Source organism: Sordaria macrospora, chromosome 1 (genome assembly GCF_033870435.1).
Source record: "Sordaria macrospora chromosome 1, complete sequence".
Classification (NCBI taxonomy): domain Eukaryota; kingdom Fungi; phylum Ascomycota; class Sordariomycetes; order Sordariales; family Sordariaceae; genus Sordaria; species Sordaria macrospora.
In genome coordinates, this window is record NC_089371.1 from 2,761,686 (window position 1) to 2,781,441 (window position 19,756).

Here is a 19,756-nt window from a genome sequence, read left to right on the forward strand (position 1 = left end):
TAATTGCCCGTCTTGCTCCCGTCCCGCTTCTGGAGCTCCAACTGTTGAAGCTCGATATCCCGTCTTGCGCCCTGGGAGCCGCCTCGTCGACAAACGAATGCGCGGAAACTTGACGAACTCTGGTCTGCATAACGTTGAGCTGGAAATCATTACGACGACTCTACAACATTACAACCCGCTTTAGTCCGTTGTCGCTCCTTACCTGGGTGCCTAGGTAGCTAGATCCATCATCATCCAACTGCATCGCCAAGAACACAAGCCGGAAGACGGGAGCTACCACCAACAACTACTACGGGAGCGCCACCAAGTTGGGACGACATCGGAACACACTACGTACACGATCACCACGAGGGCAGAGGTCGCACACCCTTTGGACGAAATACACCGACTGTACTGAAAACATGTGCTGCTCTGGCTATCCTCGATGAGCGTGAACATACCGCGGCGGGATGAGGAGGGGTCAGTGGACGAAATGATGGCCGACGAACTAGATCTAGGTCCAACCGACAACCAGAGCTTGAGCGGCGACGAGACTGCACGAGAGAATAAGGAGGACGACCAGGCCACCATAACAGGTCAAGATGGAGAGGAAGTGGAAGAGCAGCCACCAGCGGCATCCCCAATGCCTGCGCCCACTCCGGTTGCGCCGAGCGCCATAGCGAACCGTTACCGCGAGCCGGTCGAAGCCGAACAAGGGGATGCGACAACCTCAGAAGATGGTTCTACAGATGGAGTGCTGCGCTCAGCCACGAGCCCTCTCGAGTCCTTTCCTACACTCTCTGGAGACTCTCCTTCCGTACAAGTTAGTGATGTCTGTTCTCGTGCTGGAGGTCTCTGACTAATGGCGCAAATATACAGGGCTCTGTCGTTTCGTCGCCGGGTAGCAGCAACATCCTCCCTTCTTTGGCACTCCGTCCCGGGTTAAGAGGCCCGACGCCCTCTTTCCGGCCGTTTGATCGGAGGTTCTCCTCCTTTGGCTCCCCTGGTACACTCTCACCACGGCCGTCTTCTCCAGCGTTTCTTGCGGGCCATAGCAGGACCCTGTCCGTAACGAGCAACTTGCTACTCGACTCCAGTGAAACCGAAACAAGCTCTCCTCCTTGGGAAGTTGTGCGCTGGACAAAGTTGGTGAAATTGGATGGGCTAGCATTCTCCGAATCGGGGAGGAGGAACTTTGGCTCTCCCACGTGCCTAGCCGTTTCTGCCTCGATCGTGCTGGGAACGTCAAAAGGAGTTATCCTAGTGTTCGACTTTAATCAGAATCTGAAGATGATAATTGGGCCGGGAACAAAAGGTTTGTCTTTTCTCTCTATCTCCGCACCTTGTTTGTTGCTGTTATTGACCAGTTACACAGCTGTTGAATCAGGGGCCGTGACATCTCTCGCAATTTCGGCGGACCACACGACAATCGCAGGCGGACATGCCAATGGAAATATCTTTACATGGGATACCACTCGTCCTTCACGACCGTTTCTCAGTATTCCACACCTACCCCAGCTTCAGCAGAGATCAACTGACGGACATGTCCCTGACACCAAGATAACGCATCTGGGCTTTCTGGGGACCCGACATACAGCCCTAGTGTCTGCTGATGACCGAGGGATGGCCTTCTCTCACCTTGCTACCCGGGGTACTGGATCATTTGGCAGGACTGTCAAGACTACGCGAATTCTCGGCCGGTACCCAGACGCTCCAGTGCCTGTTGGGAAGACACTCAAGCCCAGTACTGTGCTTGCCTTTCAGTCTCTGCCTCTGGGAAATGTTGAGATGGCCACGGACTCTATGGGGCTGACAGCCATGCTCACCCCATACTTGCTAGTCATCGTCTCTACTACGCCTGTCGCTCAAACACAACATAAGTCTGCGCGTCCAAAGGAAGTGACCGCACACAGTGCCATGACAGGATGTCTCGCTTGGTTTCCCGCAGTAAGATTGAAGGTGCCAGATCCCGTTACTGGTAACAACGTTTCCAAGGTCAAGCTCGTCTACTGTTGGTCAAACGTTCTTACGGTCCTTGAGGTAGAGGAGGAGCCAGCAGAAAACAAGGATAAACCGCCAACCCTCAGATTCAGACCCCGAAACCGGTGGAAGTGTGAAGAGCCGATCGTTGCTGTACAGTGGTTGAGCCGGTCTGTGTTGACAGTTCTCACCATCACTCAAAGGCTCATTGTGCTGGAGGATCGAACCATGCGCATGACCGAAGCATTCGACCTTATACACAAGCACATCTACCATGTGGATATCTTCTCCAAGCAACTTCACACTCTAGTAGAGCAGCTTGACGATGAAGATCCCACCATGCATGGCGTTGTTGCTGATGCCTTCTACATGAGCTTCAAGGCTTACAAAGGCCGGCTCTTTCTGCTTGGATTCAACGAGGTCTCTTTAGGCGCCTTATCCAACTGGGCGGATCGGCTGTTCGCATTGATGGAAAGCGGTGATTATGTCGGTGCCATTCGACTTGCGACATCTTACTACACAGGGGATGCCAACAAGTTGACTATTGGTTTACCGGAGGATACGGCTCTAAGACAATCCATGGTTATTGATAAACTCATGGAAATCATGAGCGCATCTCTCAAATACGCATTTGGGCAGAGAACAAAACGCCGAGAACCGGGAGACGATCAACACCTTCGGGAACTAGCAGAGACCTGCTTCATAGCTTCTCATAATACCGGAAAGACCGACTTTCTTTTCGATGAGATGTACGAATGGTATGAAGATGCTGGTCTGGAAGGCATCTTCCTTGAAACCCTCGAGCCATATATCATCGATGGATTGATCACAGCCATCCCGCCCGCTGTTGTCAAAGCCTTGGTTACTCACTTCGTCAGCAACGGACTCGAAACCAGGCTCGAAGACATCATTTGCCACATGGACACTTCAACCCTAGATCTTGATCAAGTAACGATGCTCTGCAAAAAGCACAGCCTGTATGACGCGTTGATATACGTGTGGAACCAGGCCCTAAACGATTATCTGACCCCATTCATCGACTTGCTGGCCTTGTTGGTACCGTTGATGCAGAATGGGGATGCGGATGGAACGGCAAGCGTGTTGGAGAACGAGATCAGAGAGACAAACGCACTGAAGATCTTTCCATATCTGTCGTTCATCCTTACCGGAAAGACCTATCCCATGGGAGAGAAGATTCCCGATGCTATAGCTCAAAAGGCCAAGGCAGAGATTTATTGGTTTCTCTTTTCGGGCAAAAGTATCTCCTGGCCTAAGGGCAGCAGTAAGAGGCTGCTTACGCGACCAGCACAGTCTCAAGAGCCATCTTTCCCCTACTTGAGGATGATCCTCAACTTTGATGCACCCAGCTTCCTGAGTGTGCTCAACGAGGCATTTGAAGACTCCTTCTTGAACGATTCACCCGAAAAGCAGCTGGCCGGTGGCCCAAGTCGTGATCTTCCAGAGGAAGAGATATTTGGACTTACGGTAGACAGGCAGTACATTACCTCCATCTTAATGGAGATAATGAATCCGGCAGACTTTGCCAAGGAGGACACTATCTATCTCGATATGTTTGTCGCCAGAAACCTTCCCAAATATCCGCAATACCTTCTCTTCACAGGATCGACACTTACCAAGGTCCTCACTGGACTATGTCAATATCCAGGGGATGACCTTGCCGAGGACGCCCAACTCAGCGCCGAATATCTACTTTCAGTTTATCATCCCCCAGATCTGCCCGACTTGATTCCTCGGTTCAAGGAGGCTGGATTCTATCGGATACTGAAGCGTATATACAAAGCAGACAAACAGTATGGGAAACTGACTTTGACCTACTTCGAGGATCCGAACGAGCGCGATGCGATCTTTGATTGCATCGAGCTCTGCCTTCGACCACACTCAGGTCTTACTCGCCGTCAGGTACAGGATGTGCACCAAGTCATCAAGGACTACGCTGGTAAACTAGTTGAGATTGGCTCTGCCAGAGCGGCGCAAGCAATTGAGACTTATGCTCCAGAGTTGCACAACCATATCCTTGGTTCCGTTTCAGAGCAGTCGCACCTTCAATATACTTATCTGAAGACGATATTGGAGCCCAGAAAAGAGGTGGTGAACTTTCATCCACCTCAGCAGGATCTGGTGGAGCAGTATTTGCAGCTCATGTGCCGCTTTGAACCATCACATGTACCAGAGTACGTGAACAAGGTCCAAGCTACGAACCTGAGGCTGGAGAAGTTACTGCCTACGATGGAAGAAACGGGTGTGATTGACGCTGCCGTCATATTGATGGCGAAAGAAGGGCAAGTGAAGGAGGCCATGGAGCGACTGACAAGACACTTGGAGACTCTTGAGTCAGCCTTACATGGCCTATTGACCGGAACCGCCTCTCAGGCGCAAGCGGACCTCAACCCTCAAGAAAATGCCGAGGGACTCATGCACGCGTTGCAAAACTACACGCGGGTGGGTATTTGGCTATGTCAAGAACAAACCAAAGCCACCCAAGAGAGTGGTCATGCGCGTCAACGACACGGATCACATTCCAAAGACGATCTCTCACCCGACGAGCAGCTTTGGCTCAGCTTGATTGAGAGCTGCGTACAGATCACCAAGCGAGTTACCGCAGCGTTGCAGTCACCATCACCACCAGAAGATTCAACACAAGGACAGCTTACGAATGGCAGAGGATCCCACCACAACGGTGAATCCGTCGTTGCGGCATTAGACACAGAGAAGCTCGTCACCATGGTCCGATCACTCGTACAAAATACGTTCACAACCCTCCTCTTATCCACCTCAACCCGTACCTCCCGATCTACAAACACAAAAGTCGGTGGTGATGCACAACCTCCACCTACAGTGAACATAAACACCAATCTCTCTTTCCTCCGCATCCTGCGCGCATTCCTCACCCGGGCCGCGGCATCGTCACCCAACCTCGCAGACCTCCGTTCAGTTCTCTCCAGCATCTTCGCCGCATACGCATACGAGGAGTCTATCTTGGGTCTCTCCAACCGGCTTCTGGAACGCAGTCTCTTTGTGAGCGTAAATCAAGCCGTCCAACTTCGCCAGCGAGGGTGGCGTCCCAAAGGGTCTACTTGTGAAGCATGCGGTCGAAGGGTATGGGGGCCTGGCGTAGCGGGGAATGTCTACGAGGCGTGGGAAGAAAGGCAGGCGGTTGAGGAGAGTCAGAGGCAGGCGCGGAAACAGATCACAATGGGTGGAGGGAATAATGCGTCGGGTCACGCTGCTGCTGAAGGGACGGACGGTCCAACTGGTGGGGAAGAGTATTGTGGGAATGGGAATGGGCATGGACATGGAAAGGGGAAAGGCAAGGGGAAGGATGTGAGCAGCCCCCGACTTGGCCAGCACGACGAAAACCAACAGGCAAATACTTCTGGACAAGAAGGCATGCAAGGACCGATGGCGGGGAAGCGGGAACAGAAGCTTAGCCCTCTTGTTGTGCTTGCTTGTAGGCACGTTTACCATCAAGCGTGTTTGGATGCTCTTCAGATGAAGAATGGGGGTGCGCCTGCTAATGGTGGTGGGTTGGGGGTGAAGAGGCAGTATAGGTGCCCTATTGACAGATAGGACTGGGATAGGGATTTATGAATTGTCTAAAAAGGAATTGCAATTTTTGTATGCAGAAGCGTTACAGTATTTGAAAATTAAGGGGCACCAGCAGATGATCGAAGGTTTTGAAACTAGCTGTGATCAGAGCCGATATTCCATTCTTAGGTGTCTAATGCTTCGTCGAGATGCAACAAGGTCAGTTTGCAGTGTCTAGGTACCTGGAAGTCATTTGAACACCTCACAGCTGTTTGTTCTACGTAAACAAAGACGGGGTTGGCCTGGCAACTACTATGGGTCGCCGTTTCCCCTGCAAAACTTTGGGCTACACCCGCTGTAGTGCAGCGCACTTATCCCTATAGAGGTAGCTTCCGCTATCAAGTGTAAGGGGCAACTGCCGACTATCGGGGCGTTCATGACACTTGCAACTTCTACAACACCAGAATTCCAGGTTAACGACTACCTACATCCAACATCCAACATCACATCTTCTCTTATCATTGCGCCAGTTCACGGTACAAGTCGGACAACCTCTGCTCCAACTAAACTCATAAAGACGAATGTCGCGACAATGCCCATAACATCGGAAGAAGAAGAGGAGGACGGGACACTTCTGTCACACCCCTCTGAAGAAGACCACCACGACGATGGCTCGATATCCGGAGAAGACTCTTACGACGACGAGGATGACATCTCGGACGATGTCTCAGACGACGACGAGCACCTCGCGCCTCCACCACCCGTCTCGCAACACACATTCGCCCCACCCTTCTACGGCCGGCCACCGACCCCTCTCCCGCCCTCCCCCTCTTTAACATCCCTCCTGCGCCCCTCGCGTCCCACGACCCCAGACGCCTCAGACGACGAGACGGTAGCCAACGGCGGCGGCGGTCCCGAGGGCAGCGGTGAGCCCCTCCCGCGCGCCAGCCCGCGCGTGCCGACGTACGAGTACTACGGTTTCGTGCTTTACCTCTTCAGCAGCCTGTCGTTTCTGATTTACCTGCTGTGGGCGTACCTGCCTTCGCCGTTCCTGCACGCCTTGGGGATCTATTACTACCCCAACCGGTGGTGGTCGCTGGCCATCCCGAGTTTCTTGACAATGACGCTGGTGTATATCTATGTCGCGCTGGCGGCGTATAATACCGAGTACTTGACGCTGCCGCTGGGAAGCATCGAGACGATTGTGGATGAGGCGGCGATGATGGCGGTGGTGGATTCGAGGGGACATATCATCAGGCATGATAAGAAGGTGGAACAACGGAGACAGCATGGACATTATGGACATGGACATGGGAGGCATGGGTCGACGGATAGGGAGGTATTGTTGCCGGGGGGAGGACTAAATTGGAGGGAGGTGTGGAATGAGGGGACGGATGCGGTGATGGATGTGCCGCTGGCGGGAGTTTGTGAGGTTTTGTATGGCGAGGGGAGGGAGAAAGGGGCGGAGAGTGAGGAGGAGGAGGATGTGTTGCATACTGGTGGGAACGGGTTGGATGGCTCAAGAGTCGGTCGATGGGGCTAAAGACAGGTTATGAAAGTCCCGAGATGGTATGGGAGGCCTGATGTCTGTCCTGTTATCCATCGTACAGCTGCTTTTTTTTGCTTAATCATGCGACATATGATACCCATTTGTTCTTTTGGTGGTGGCACATTGTTCTAGGTGAAGCTTCCGGCATGGAGGCGGTTGGACATCGTTCGCATGGAAGTTGTTGTTCAGTTTGGTGTTGAATATCACGACCTCTAAAGCAACAATAACGGGGCAACGACATCATTTGAGGGTTTAGCTTACCAAGACCGGTTTACATGCTTTCTAAACCTCATGCAATGATTCAAGAGTTATTGTCCAGCTCGTTGGATCACTATTTCTGATTCCTGGTGTTCTTTAACCGTAGAGGTACGTACCGCGGCCCACTTTTTATAGAGCTGCAGGAGAGCCATCTTCTTCCACTGCGCGTGCGCGCCCCCTCGTCTCTGGAGCTTCGTCGTCAAATTCCAATTGATTTTCGGTTCATCGAACTCCAACAAAACGCGACAAGACCAAACTACCAGACGCGCAGCGTTGTTTGGCTTGAAACACCAGCTCACATCCATCTTGCCTTGTCATAATATCCCTCAGTAACACTCGATTATACACCTTTGGGCGCCCACCATGTCCCACCAACAACCTCTCTCGTCGTCGGTCCAGCCGACTGACATCTACGGCGGAGGTAAGCTTAGTCCATGCGCCTCTAACCAGCGACATTTCACCAACATGGATGATTCCAATTAACAACTGGTCATTTCTGTAGATGAGGTATCCGCGCTTGTCCTCGATCCGGGCTACATCAACACCCGCGCCGGCTATGCTGGCGAGGAAATGCCCAAGCAAGTTCTCCCTTCTTTCTACGGCCACATCAACGGGCGCGACGTATTCGGCGATGAGTATATTGTGCCAAAACCGGGTTTCGAAGTGCGCAACTACATGAACCGCGACAGCGTCGTCGAAGATTGGGATGCTGCCACCAGGATGTGGGAACACGTTCTCGTCAAGCGTCTGCAGCCCGAGCGATCAACACCTCCCAGCAAAAACGGTCTCAACATTAGCGACGATGGTGATGTGGCCATGGAGGACAACGAAGATACTATGGATGCGCTCGAGAAGCCGCTGGCGGAGAACCCTCTTCTCATGACCGAGGCGCCGTGGAACTCGCCCAAGGCACGCGAGAAGGCCATCGAAATCAGCATGGAGACCTGGGGTGTGCCCGCGTTCTGGCTCAGCAAGACACCTGTGCTCGCGGCGTTTGCGGCCGGAAAGGCGACGGCTTTGGTAATAGACATGGGCGGCGCCAACACGAGTGTCACAGCCATCCACGACGGCATGGTCCTCAAGCGATCGATTCAGCGGTCTCCGGTTGGCGGTGTCTGGCTGAGCGGCCAAATCCGCAAGATGTGGGACGGCAGCGAGCCCAGAGTCGACGTTGTGCCGCGGTTCATGGTTGAGAGCAAGAAGCCCGTGGAGGCTGGTGCCCCCGCCGAAGCCAACCTGCGAAAGTTCAACTTCGACATCCACCCGTCCTTCCGCGCTTACGAGGAGGAGCGTGTTCTTACCGAGTTCAAGGAGTCTGTCGTCGAGGTGTGGCGCGGCCCCCAGCGGTTCACAACCCCCGGAACCGAAGATGCTGTCCGTTCACAACCCGGCCGTGTCTTCGAAATGCCCGACGGTAGCAATCAGATGTGGCGTGAGCAGCGCTTCAAGGTGTCGGAGGGCATGTGGGACGAGACGGCTGCCTACAACAGCACTGACGAGGAGGGACGCGTGACTAAGGCTCAGACGATCCCGGCTCTCATCAAGGCGGCCCTCGAGGGTGTCGATGTTGATCTCCGCCCCAACATTCTCGGCAACGTTGTTGTCACGGGTAGCACAAGTTTGTTGAACGGTTTCAACGACCGTCTCAATCACGAACTCGCGCAGATGTACCCCGGCGTGAAGATCAAGATCCATGCGGCGGGCTTGACGACCGAGAGACGCTTCGGCGCCTGGATTGGAGGAAGTATTCTCGCTAGTCTCGGAACCTTCCACCAGATGTGGATTTCGCGGAAGGAGTATGACGAGAACGGCGCCGGTATTGTCGAGAAGCGTTGCAAATAGGGATTTGGCTTCGTTGATCGCCAATAAGAACCCCTCGCACGCCGCGCTCTGGAAGTGATGGGAGGCTACAAAGCGTCAGGTGGCGAGTAAGACCATAACGGGTAATGCCCAAGTGTTCACATGTTTATGGATTCTGGGATGGGGTGGATTGTGGTAGTCATAAAAGATGGGCATGGTGTTTTACGTTGCTGATTATTAGGCAGGTGTATGTTATGGTCGCACGATATGGCGCTGAGGCGTTTTGAAGAAACGGGGTTTCACTGCTTTTAGCACAAGACAGCTACATATACCAACGAAAGCCTGTATCGCCGGTATTGTCTATTGTATGCGTGAGGCTAGAACCAAAAATAAGCATGTTGAAGTTGAGTGGCGATGCTTCTTTTCTTATCCCTCACTCCTGAACCCTTTCATAATGTCTACCCCGTTCGTGATCACCACCCATTCCATCTACACCAAACATCGAGAACCTTATCCTCGTATTGCTCCGGGTATCTCGAGTCCACGATCAAATAATACTCGAAACCGGCGCCCATTATACAAGCATGGTTCGGCCACACCCTCACCCTATCACCTACTTTGAGTTCGGGTGCCTTCTTCCCCTCGTCCCCTACCCAAGTCAGGATGCCGTGCTCCTGACTAATCTTGCCGACCTGCCAACCCCTAAAGTCATCAGGGAATTTTTCGCCGAGAATCTTACCGCTACTGTCCTTTTGTTCCGTTCCTGCTAGAACGCCCCAGGGCATCAAGGCGCCCCAGCCAGTGTAGGGCTTGGCCTTAGTATTGTCGGGGTAGGTACTCGTGTCTAGACTTACGGGCTCGCGGCCGAGGGCCAGGGAACCGGCGTTGATAAGGGCTTCGGGAGTGCCGTCTTTGCCACGGGTCGGGTAGACTGTTTTGAGGAATGTTAGTTTTACTGCGATTTTGCGAAAATCACGAGAAGGATTTTGCGTACCAGAGGCGACTTCGGCGATTACGCTGATGCCGATATCCTGTTCGGAAAGAAGGCCAGTGTGCCGTGCGTGAGTTGCGACTTGTTGAAGATCGAGGGTTGGGCTGTAAAATTTCGAGTTAGGACAGCAAAGAAGGTCACATCATGTTGGGGACGAAGGGAACCGGCCAGCGGACAGGGAGGGGTGAGGACAAAGACTTACTAAACACCAGCATGAACCTCAAGAATATATCCATCATTCTGCCAAACAGCCCATTTCTCCATAAGCACCTCCTCAAAGGGCCTGAAGATCCCCCCCGGGTATCCCGTGGGTACATCCCACTCCTCCAGAAACAACGGGCTTTGGATCGTTGTCGCCGTAGGCGTCGCACCCGCCGACAGCACCAGACGAGCATGGTCCGGACTCTTCTCACGAATTTTCGTGGCAGCAGTATGGGCGTGAAGGAACTCATCGGACAGAGCACGCATGGCATCCCCTAGCCTGCGAGCCCCGTAGCTCTGGCCCGCATGGGTGTACACGCCATGGAGCACCAGCCATCCTTCCTGCTCGGCAGCCAGCAGAGCGTCGATTAAGGCTGGATACTCGGGAGAATCGGTCTTGACGCCGGCTCGGCCGCTGTTGACATCGATCTTGATGAAGACGCGAGGAGCGTGACCTGAGAGCTCGTGAATGGCCTTGACATAGGGGAGCTGATCGACGTGATCGATCATAACCGACAAGCCATCAGGCCCGAGCTGAGAAGAGACGGCGGCGAGACGGGAAACAGCGGAGGCGAATAGCGGGAAGGAGAAGAGGACGTTGACGGCGCGGTCTTTTGATTTGTATTCCTTGAGAAGGGGTGTGATGTTCTCGGCCTCGATGATGGTGGAGACGATCAGGAGGACGGGAGTGTCAAGGTCGTCGCCGACTTGGAGGCGGGTGAGCTCAGTGGTCTATGTCTCGTTCGTTATTGTTAGCCATCTTCACCTTCTTCGTGTGAAGGTTGAGGACTTGTTTTACCTTGTGAGTCTTGATATGAGCTCGCCATTGCAAGCCGAGGTTGTCGGCTGCTTCCAGCATGCGCGCACAGTTCACCGCGACCTGTCTAAGGTCAAGGATGACGCTGGGCGTAGGGACCTCGGACAGCTGCTTGCCGACAAACCTCGCCCTTAGAGCTTCTTGCTTTTGCTTCAACTGGTCCATGACGGGTTCTGCCTTGATGGTTTCTGCCATGATGAGATAAGTGTTGGTATCTTCACCTACGTAGTGTTACTGGGTGTAAGGCTGTGGTAGGTTGTGAAAAGGCAATGATGTAGGTAGATCACGATTATATATAGCCGGATGAAGTTGATGTAGGACTCCGTGGCCCACAATATTTGTTGATTCGTTACATTCATCCATGCAATTCAGTCATTGAATGTAAAGGAGCTTTGGTTGCCATTTTGGACAGTAATGACTTCTCAACATGGCCAGCCAAGAGTTTGGCTGTGGGTTTAACACACCTTCCCAAAAACCAACATTAAGGCCACCATGGCTGCTGGGCTCAGCTTTACACGATGCCGGCACCGCTAGTTCGCAGAGGAAAATCCAAGATCTCAGTCCCGAACGAATGAAGCAATAATCTAGGCGTACGAGTATAGTAGCCGCTGAAGATAGGTTAAAATCGATGAGATAGGGAATTACATCCTCGCACCCGGATCAGTTCAAGCGTGTGCTGCCCCTCCGAGTGATGCCGTGACCATTTGAACCCCGAGACCTGCTCGTCATTCGTATATTTCCTCCGTTTTGCAAGAGATTGTTGCTTGATGTCCCTCTCGGTTGTCTGCTGCAATAGCAAGCTGACCCCATTCCTTCTGTGCCTGCCTTGAAGCTCATTTATAAACGGGGCGGGGAGCTTCCATATACATTCAATGTATGTTCAATCTAACATGCAGTCAAGCAGAGTTGGAGGTGTTGTTCCTTCCAGATTCCGCATCGAAGCTTGAAACCTGAAGTGCTATTACAGTTGGCCAGTTACTGGTGCACATACCATTTACTGCACCTAGCGCCCCCCAGTCACTGAGGGCCAACTCGCCAGGCTGTCCCAGCCGGACCCCGGTCAACAGACCCACTTAGCCGACAGCGCGTGCCACCTACCGCGCAGTGGCCCCGACAGGCCGATTGTTCGCATTCAAGCATTCGACACTTCGCTTGCTCTCCGCGCAGTGACAGTGGCTTCCATGCTTGTGGGAGGTTCGACACTTTCACTACTTCCGCAACCACCGCTGCAACGTCAACGTCAACAGTCAACCTCGACTCACCCGACGGTCAATCCGACTCTACCACAACCACGACAACCACTTTGCACGCGGCGTTGCCAACAGCCCACCATCGAAGAACGCGCCTGGCCCAGTTTGCTCCCCCGCCGCGGGCATTCTCGACGACTTCTCCGCTCCAGTATCATGATCTGACAGCTTAACCGGCCGCGCAACCGTTGGAGGGAGCAAGTGAGAGAGGGGCGGACGACTGCGCGACAGACGACGACACACAGCCCCGAGGCGGCTTTGCCTCTCCGCCCGGCAAGATGCCCGCAGACAACGACGACTTTGATTTCAACGCCCTCAATGAGGAAGGATGGAAGGAACAGGAAGCCCGCGATGAGGAGGCCATTCGCCAGATCAACAACAGCTTCGGCCCGGGTGGCAACGATGGCCTGACGGAGATGCTGGGGAACCTCCAGTCGGGAGGCGAGATCGATCAACGAGGCAAGGCAGATGATGCCATCGACTTTGAGGATATCGACTTGAGCGACGACGACGACTTACCCAACGACGAACCGAGCACTTCCGGGACAAGTGGCGAGCTGCCGAGCCTCATCGACGACGCTGGCACTAATGATGACGACGACCTCTTTGGCGGCGACCCCTCATCGCCCATGGACACGGCTCACGATGGTCTCCGATCCTCTCCACCGCCGCTCGACGCCGATGGCGATGTCGATGTCGATGCCAAAAAACGTCCGGATGATGCCGCCGGGGAGTCCCTTGAAGACCTCCGAAACCTCAACTTTGACAATGACGAGGAGCCAGATGCGACAAACCAAGATCCCGACATCCCCCCGCCAGCGGAAACCCTCATCGACGCCGTTAAGCAACTCTTCCCCGGTTTTGAGGAAAACGCCATCCTGCATTGGAATGAAATATTAAAGCCCAAGAATGCCACATGGATCTCGAAGAAGCCCCCCAGGGCCCCCAAGCCTTTGATACCATCAAAACTCAGCCTGGAGTTGGATGCAGATCAGGAGAAGCAGTTCCGGATTCCTGGCCCTGCCACTGGCTCGGTTTGGCAAAGGATCAAGGAAGCGGAGGCGCGAGGTCTGTTCTGCCTCGAAGAGCCGGAGCCTTTGGAACAAACCGATCTGGAAGTATTCAGCTTGGACGACGAAACGGATTCGGAGAGGATAGGTGGATACACCCTTCAGGACATAGCTACGATATGTCAGGACTGGGAGCAGATGATCGTCTTGGGCGACAGTTTTGCGGCCGCCATAGAACCGGGACCGCAGCCGAAACCTGACAACATGCTCATTAAGGATGAGCCTGATGAAGAGGCGGACTGGGATGCCATGTTCCTTGATGAGCCTGCTCCAAAGCGAAGAAAGATCGAGATTCCGAAAGGTCTTCCTCCTATTGCTCACTTTACGGCGCCGAACCTGGACGAGTTCGAGCAAGTTACTTCGAAGCTGGGCAAGCGTGTCATCCTTGACATGAACGACCCCTACTTGCTGATAGACGACGTTGAATCTGAACGGTCATCTAAGCGGCGAAAGACCCAGCATAAGACGGTCCGCTTGGCGAACGGGAAAGCTGGGCGGGATCTTGCGCAACGATTCAACTTCTCCTCTGACGCTGCCTATGACGCGTTGAAGGAGAACAGCCAAAACAGGGTCCGGGCAACCCTGGCTACTATTCCTGTCGAGCACAGTTTGCCTGCACAGAGACTATCTTGGCCTTACTACCGCGTTAAGCTCGCGGCAAGTGACCCTCATAGTTATCACCGGCCTCAGCTCCACCCCAAGAGGGATCTCCATGGTCACATCAGGTTTGACAAGCCTGCCATTATCAAGCGTAAGACTCTCAAGGGTAAACGCGTCAGCGAGATATTCAAGAGCACTCATGATCTCTCCCTCAACGACAACTCAACTGCTATCCTTTTCGAGTACTGCGAGGAAATTCCCACCGTCCTCTCCAACTTTGGCATGGGACAGAAGATTATCAATTACTTCCGTCGAGCCAAAGGCGCTGATAACAGACCTGAGAAGCGTGAACTTGGCGAAACATGTATATTGATGCCAGAAGATCGTTCACCCTTCGCCATCTTCGGCCACGTCCACCCTGGCGAGGTCGTGCCTACGCTTCACAACCACATGTTCCGCGCCCCTATTTTCAAGCATAACCCCAGGAATACAGACTTTCTGATTGGCCGTAGCAGTACCGGCCAAAAGGGCTCAACTTGGTACATCAGAAATATCGATCATCTTTACGTTGTCGGCCAAACGCTGCCTTCCATGGAGGTCCCAGGGCCCCATTCTCGACGTGTCACTAACATCGCCAAGAATCGTCTCAAAATGGTCTCGTATCGCTTGCTTCGCAAGAGCGAGCATGTTACCCTCCATGATATTACCAAGCACGTAGCTGAGTCCAATGAGTCTCAGAATCGTCAAAAGTTGAAGGAGTTCCTGCGCTTCAGAAAGGAAACAAAAGATTGGGCGCTGCCTGAAGGCGAAGAGCTAATGACCGAACCGGCAATTCGATCTCTCGTTAGGCCCGAAGAGGTCTGTTTGTTGGACGCGATGCAAGTAGGCATCCACGAGATCGAGAAGGGCGGATACGATACTACCGATTCCCTCAAAGACGATGACATTGTTGATGTGGACGATGAGCTCTCTCCAGATGCCCTTGCAAACAAGATGGCGCCTTGGAAGACTACCAAGGCATTCCTTGATGCCAGTCATGGCAAGGCTATGCTTGCAGTTCATGGTGCCGGCGACCCAACAGGCAAGGGACTGGGCATTAGTTTCTTACGGACGTCCATGAAAGGCGGTTACCTTGAGCAGCTCCAAGGGCCAATGGCTACATCAGCTGATGCCATCGAGAGACAGCGCAAAGCGAATGGTGGGCACATGTACAATGTCAAGAACCAGGACACACTCTACACGGAGGCTCTCACCGATATTTGGAACCGCCAGCGGGAGAGCCTTTTGGATTCCCAGGAACATGACGATGAAGATGTGCAAGAACAAGAGGATGAAGACGAGCGTTTCAACGTACAAGGGAGCCAGGCTGCACAAACTCCTATGGTCCAGGACGGTTTCAGTCAGATCAGCCAGAGCGCTACCAGTGCTCTTAACCAAAAGAAGAAGCTCATGATTACGAGGGAGGTGAGGGATGAAAGCGGTCAAACGCGGACTGTGACGGAGGTAGTAAGGGATCCTGCTGTCATTGCTCAGTACGTCAAGAGGCGTCGCCAAGAGCAAAAGTCCGAGATTGAGTAAGTACCCCCCTCAACATTCGAAGAGAAACTAGTGACTGACTTGATTCGCAGTATCTACAATGTCAAGCTTACCGGAGATCAAGAACGAGACGCTGTTATTCTTGAACTGTACGTCATCCTCACCTACCCTACTTGAAACGCCGCACACTGACACATTCTTCTAGGCTCGACAAGGAACATGACCGTCTTATGAAGAACAAGATGAGAACAATGAAGCGTGAGAGGCAGAAACAACTGCAACAGCGGCTCAAGAGTGGAGGAACTCTACCCCTCGATAACGACGACGGGTCGTTAGAGCCCTCAATCGAGAAGGCCACCGGAACCACTCGCAGATGCGCAAATTGTGGAGCCAAGGGTCACATCAAGACGAACAAGAAGTAAGTTGTCCGCGTCCGCACGTCTTTTCCCATTGATTTTCAGTCTTCTAACCTCCCGACCCTCTAGGCTCTGCCCATTGCTCAATGGCTCGATGACTAAGGACCAGAACCAGGACGATGGCGCCTCTGGCGTCGGTTCACCCAACCCGAACGCCCCGGTCGCTGCTAGTTTCATGGGTCCTAGCTAGTAGGGTTGTAGGGGTGTTTTCATCGCTCGGTTCTGGGGCTGGAACTGGAGCTGGAGCTAGCTGAAGAAGACGCAAGTTATGGTTACCTCCTTCCCTGCGAGTTGTTTTCCATATAACTTTCGTACCATCCATGACGAGGCATACGGCGAGGTGGTAAATAGGCAGTATATTGCCTGACATGGTTAGCGCACCGCTCTGTATAACAATGGACAATGGCAGAGGCGCTTTTGCTTTTTTTTTTTTTTGCGCTTGGCGTTTTGTGGTCGGCAAAATCACGACGCATCACATCTTACATTTAACATCATATCAGCATCATTCTTCTTGTCCCTTTTTGACCGTTTCAAGCGCCATTATATTTGCTTCATGGTTTGGTCTGGGGATTCTGTTTAGATTCAGTCCCCCCTTCAAAGCAGAACTAGGAGGAGGCGGTAATCACGGACTGAGAATAGTCAGTTAGTCGAGGGTACTATCATTGTTTACAGGGCCATGCATGTTGCCCGATAAACATGATTCTCAAGCAGAGATATAAGCTGGTTTGTGTCTGAGGGCGCAAGCAGGAAGGAAAGAAGGTTCGCGATGAAAAAAGGTACGGGGGCATGCATGAAAAGAAACAGTGCTGAAAGGGCAGCATCGTACCATTCTAAAACTAATTGAAGAAAGGTTCATGGATATTTCACGGCATCAGGTCAGGCATACTCAAGTGGGCTTCTTTTTCTTTCCGTTCATGGCCTTTGTTTATATAAACGGAATGGCGACGCCTTAGCTGAGGAAGTAGGTCTACTAGACGAAGCGCTTCAAAGGCATATTCAAGTTCATGGCACCATTCTCGTTGTGACGGTTGTAATTCCTATCGGTGCTTATCGGTTTACGCTTGCACTTGTCTGTTGCTCGGGGATGTATCATTCCAAGGCTACCTACCTCTACTGTGCCTGCTCGTGGAGTCTCTTTCGTAATGATTGTTGACGTCAGGGATTAGATTTCGAAACATATCGAAAAACCCATGAAACTCCTAGACAAAAACATTTTGCCCACAACTTTGAACAACCAACCAACCAACCATTGACAGAACGGCATTTCATGGGTTTTGTACCGACTAATTGTTGTTTCTACGGTCAATGCCACATCATACCTATAGACTAGGGCACCCAGTGACGTTCATACAAGCAGAGGTAGGTACCGTAGCAGCAGGTAGTGTACAAGCTGGATGGTTACGGTTACACAAATCGTGGGGTGGGTGAGAGCGCTGGCTAAATAGAACTGAATAAGCCACGGAGTCAGTTAGAGTCACCGAGCCACAATTTTCCAGAGCTACCACGAAAGCTCCCCTGAATCAGATATACTTCTTAGATAAGTATATGATCAGTTGGGTAAAATCTCATCAATGGAAGCTTAAGAGGTACCTCTGGTTTGTGCTTTGCAACCCATTTAGCAGTCAGTGCCAGTACAAAATCCCCAAAGGAAAAGTCGGGAGGCTGTACGGCAAGAAGTCAACAACAGTAGATCTCGGCAACTTTTCTTCCGGTGGCTTGTCTTGTCTTGTTTAGACTACGCAGTAGAACACTTCAAGTGAGATACATCTGAGGCGCAAAAAGACCCGCGTGGGTTACCATTAATATTGACTGTCTGGAGATATACAGTACGGTTTCTTCCGATAGGTATATGGCTTGACTGCGCCCTGTCCTGCCGAACCTCAACCTCAACGGACGGAAGGGTGGAAGGCCGAAAGGAAAGCCACAGCCATAGTTTGAGCCGCACGCCGCGTCTAATCTGACCATTCAGTGAAACGGGTTTGGCCATGAATGAGGTATGACAATAAGCTGCCACACCACACACCAAGGTAGAGGGATTGCAGGAGGCTTGAGGGCTTGAGGTTTGGGCAGTGGCACAGAGCGGCGGCGGTGGGTTGTAGAGGAAACCTCCATGTCTGTTTCACTGATCTTCTTTCGCTTCGACCAAGTTCACTTTTATGTGGACCTGTCATCCTTCTTTTTCATGTAGCTCATTAGCCAACAACTATGTGAGGCACCCACTCACCTCAGAAGAGGCGAGAGTTGGGTAGGTAAGGTGTAAAGATGAGTAACCATCCGCGGATCCAAGTTGAACATGAAATCCCAGTAGCTTAGTGACAAGCTTTCCAACGCCGGTACTGCAGCTTCTCAAATAGGTAGCACGGTTGTCACCTTGGTATTTGTGGATATGCGTACAGAGGTATCTCGTTGTAGAACATGTATGACATAAGCGGCTCCTTCGCTTCCATACTTCATTACCAGGCACATACTACTTTCAGTATTAAGGAGATGGAGGCACCTGATGAAGTATCATTGTATCAACAGAGACACACACACAGAGACAGAGAGGGACGTATAGCAAGAATGACCCAATGGCCAGCAACCACTTGCATGGTGTGTGGAGGGCAACTTGACTGCAGGTTGCCATGTGCTACCCTTGTCCCCGGTTGCTTTTTTCAGGGAGCACTTGACGTAGGTAGGTAGGTGTAGCCAATGAAGTCATTGTCCAGACTTTCCAGACTCTCCAGCGCGGCTGTTTCAGTTTTAAAGGGAAGACAAACCTCAGGGCTGGTGCTAGTGGTTGTCTGAATAAGATCTTAATGGGATGTTCCGTCCAACCTCGACAAGGTCGTAAGCAACACCAAGGTGATGATCGCCGACTTCGTGATCATCTGTGTGGTATGGATAGGGAACTCCTAGTTGCTCTCACTACCCAGACTCCAGTTGATTCCGGAGAGCTGGAAGAAAATCATGCCGGAGCTAGGGGTATGGGCGTAGTACAGCAGTTAGAATGTTCGAGTGTCGTCGAAGTCATTCCGCGTCAATGATTCTAACTTTGGCGCGGCGCATATCCGACTCCTTTCTTTCCCAAGAAAATGAGATCGTGTACCTTGCATAGCCGCCGTTCCGTTGAAAGCAGAAGCTAGAATAGGTTGACAGAGCCGCAGAATTGTCTTGTGTGGACGGGATGAACGTCCAACTGACGCTGTAGATCAACGAAATGGAACGCTGATGCGCAGAACTGGGATCATTAAATCCCGAATTAGCCATCGTTTTATTGGATAGCATGCTTGGACTGGGTATGCTAATGGGTGAAGACGACGATGATTTGGAGAAAAGGTAACATTATGTTCCTCGTTCCTGCAGAAGGAAAGACTGAAATCCTCGAAATTAGTTGGAGAGAGATAATCTTGGTGGGAGCGAATGTGGAAGGTAAACTCGAATGCAGCGTATCCAACGCCAATGCCGGGTATCGGAACAAGAAGAGGGTGTATCAGGCAATAAGCGAAGAAATAATCAACTTCTTTGGGGTAGTGGGTGGATGGTTTGATTGATTGTTGGACCATCGTGACACTGCGGAGTGAGGAAAAGAAGGATGCTGACAGCCAGTGTATCGAAGATTGATACAGCCCGTGCGGCAGCCGTCGTCGTCGATGTGATGCACAAGATGTGCTAAAGAAATAGCTAAAAATAGATCATTCTTGGCGGGGCCTAGTCAGATTTGATAGTGGGCTAACTCTTGGCTTGCCCAATGAGAGCTTTTAGCCCACTTGGGCGCTTGCAGCCC

General features: G+C 52.2%; 5 protein-coding genes across 5 annotated transcripts; 4 read left to right on the top strand and 1 right to left on the bottom strand.

Annotated features, from left to right (window-relative positions):
• Positions 1-10: 10 nt before the first annotated feature.
• SMAC4_05807 (uncharacterized protein) lies at positions 11-5,547 on the top strand (the record flags this gene model as incomplete). Its single annotated transcript, XM_066090347.1, has 3 exons — positions 11-802; positions 859-1,294; positions 1,355-5,547. Exons 1-3 carry the CDS (start codon positions 425-427, stop codon positions 5,545-5,547), a joined length of 5,007 nt encoding a protein of 1,668 aa, XP_065945583.1. The 5' UTR covers positions 11-424.
• Positions 5,548-6,097: 550 nt separating this feature from the next.
• Positions 6,098-7,356, top strand: SMAC4_05806 (uncharacterized protein; the record flags this gene model as incomplete). Its single annotated transcript, XM_003346221.2, has 2 exons — positions 6,098-6,775; positions 6,841-7,356. The coding sequence occupies 2 exons, from the start codon at positions 6,098-6,100 to the stop codon at positions 6,889-6,891; spliced, it is 729 nt and encodes a 242-aa protein (XP_003346269.2). The 3' UTR covers positions 6,892-7,356.
• A 179-nt stretch (positions 7,357-7,535) lies between these two features.
• Positions 7,536-9,490, top strand: SMAC4_05805 (uncharacterized protein). The gene is made up of 2 exons (XM_003346220.2): positions 7,536-7,733; positions 7,815-9,490. The coding sequence occupies exons 1-2, from the start codon at positions 7,676-7,678 to the stop codon at positions 9,152-9,154; spliced, it is 1,398 nt and encodes a 465-aa protein (XP_003346268.1). The 5' UTR covers positions 7,536-7,675; the 3' UTR covers positions 9,155-9,490.
• Positions 9,491-9,531: 41 nt separating this feature from the next.
• On the bottom strand, positions 9,532-12,055 carry SMAC4_05804 (uncharacterized protein). Its single transcript, XM_003346219.2, has 4 exons — positions 11,104-12,055; positions 10,306-11,036; positions 10,107-10,207; positions 9,532-10,043 (listed from the first exon to the last, which is right to left on the bottom strand). Exons 1-4 carry the CDS (start codon positions 11,314-11,316, stop codon positions 9,586-9,588), a joined length of 1,503 nt encoding a protein of 500 aa, XP_003346267.1. The 5' UTR covers positions 11,317-12,055; the 3' UTR covers positions 9,532-9,585.
• Positions 12,056-12,274: 219 nt separating this feature from the next.
• SMAC4_05803 (uncharacterized protein) lies at positions 12,275-17,182 on the top strand. Its single transcript, XM_003346218.2, has 4 exons — positions 12,275-15,612; positions 15,667-15,723; positions 15,780-15,992; positions 16,060-17,182. The coding sequence occupies exons 1-4, from the start codon at positions 12,647-12,649 to the stop codon at positions 16,178-16,180; spliced, it is 3,357 nt and encodes a 1,118-aa protein (XP_003346266.1). The 5' UTR covers positions 12,275-12,646; the 3' UTR covers positions 16,181-17,182.
• Positions 17,183-19,756: the final 2,574 nt, after the last annotated feature.

Coding starts and splice junctions, on each gene's coding strand:
- SMAC4_05803 (XM_003346218.2), top strand. CDS start 12,647: ATGCCCGCAGACAACGACGACTTTGATTTCAACGCCCTCAATGAGGAA. Junction 15,724..15,779: donor GACGCTGTTATTCTTGAACT/GTACGTCATCCT, acceptor ACATTCTTCTAG/GCTCGACAAGGAACATGACC. Junction 15,993..16,059: donor CACATCAAGACGAACAAGAA/GTAAGTTGTCCG, acceptor CCGACCCTCTAG/GCTCTGCCCATTGCTCAATG.
- SMAC4_05805 (XM_003346220.2), top strand. CDS start 7,676: ATGTCCCACCAACAACCTCTCTCGTCGTCGGTCCAGCCGACTGACATC. Junction 7,734..7,814: donor GACTGACATCTACGGCGGAG/GTAAGCTTAGTC, acceptor TCATTTCTGTAG/ATGAGGTATCCGCGCTTGTC.
- SMAC4_05804 (XM_003346219.2), bottom strand. CDS start 11,316: ATGGCAGAAACCATCAAGGCAGAACCCGTCATGGACCAGTTGAAGCAA. Junction 10,208..10,305: donor GAGGTTCATGCTGGTGTTTA/GTAAGTCTTTGT, acceptor GAAATTTTACAG/CCCAACCCTCGATCTTCAAC. Junction 10,044..10,106: donor AATCGCCGAAGTCGCCTCTG/GTACGCAAAATC, acceptor TCCTCAAAACAG/TCTACCCGACCCGTGGCAAA.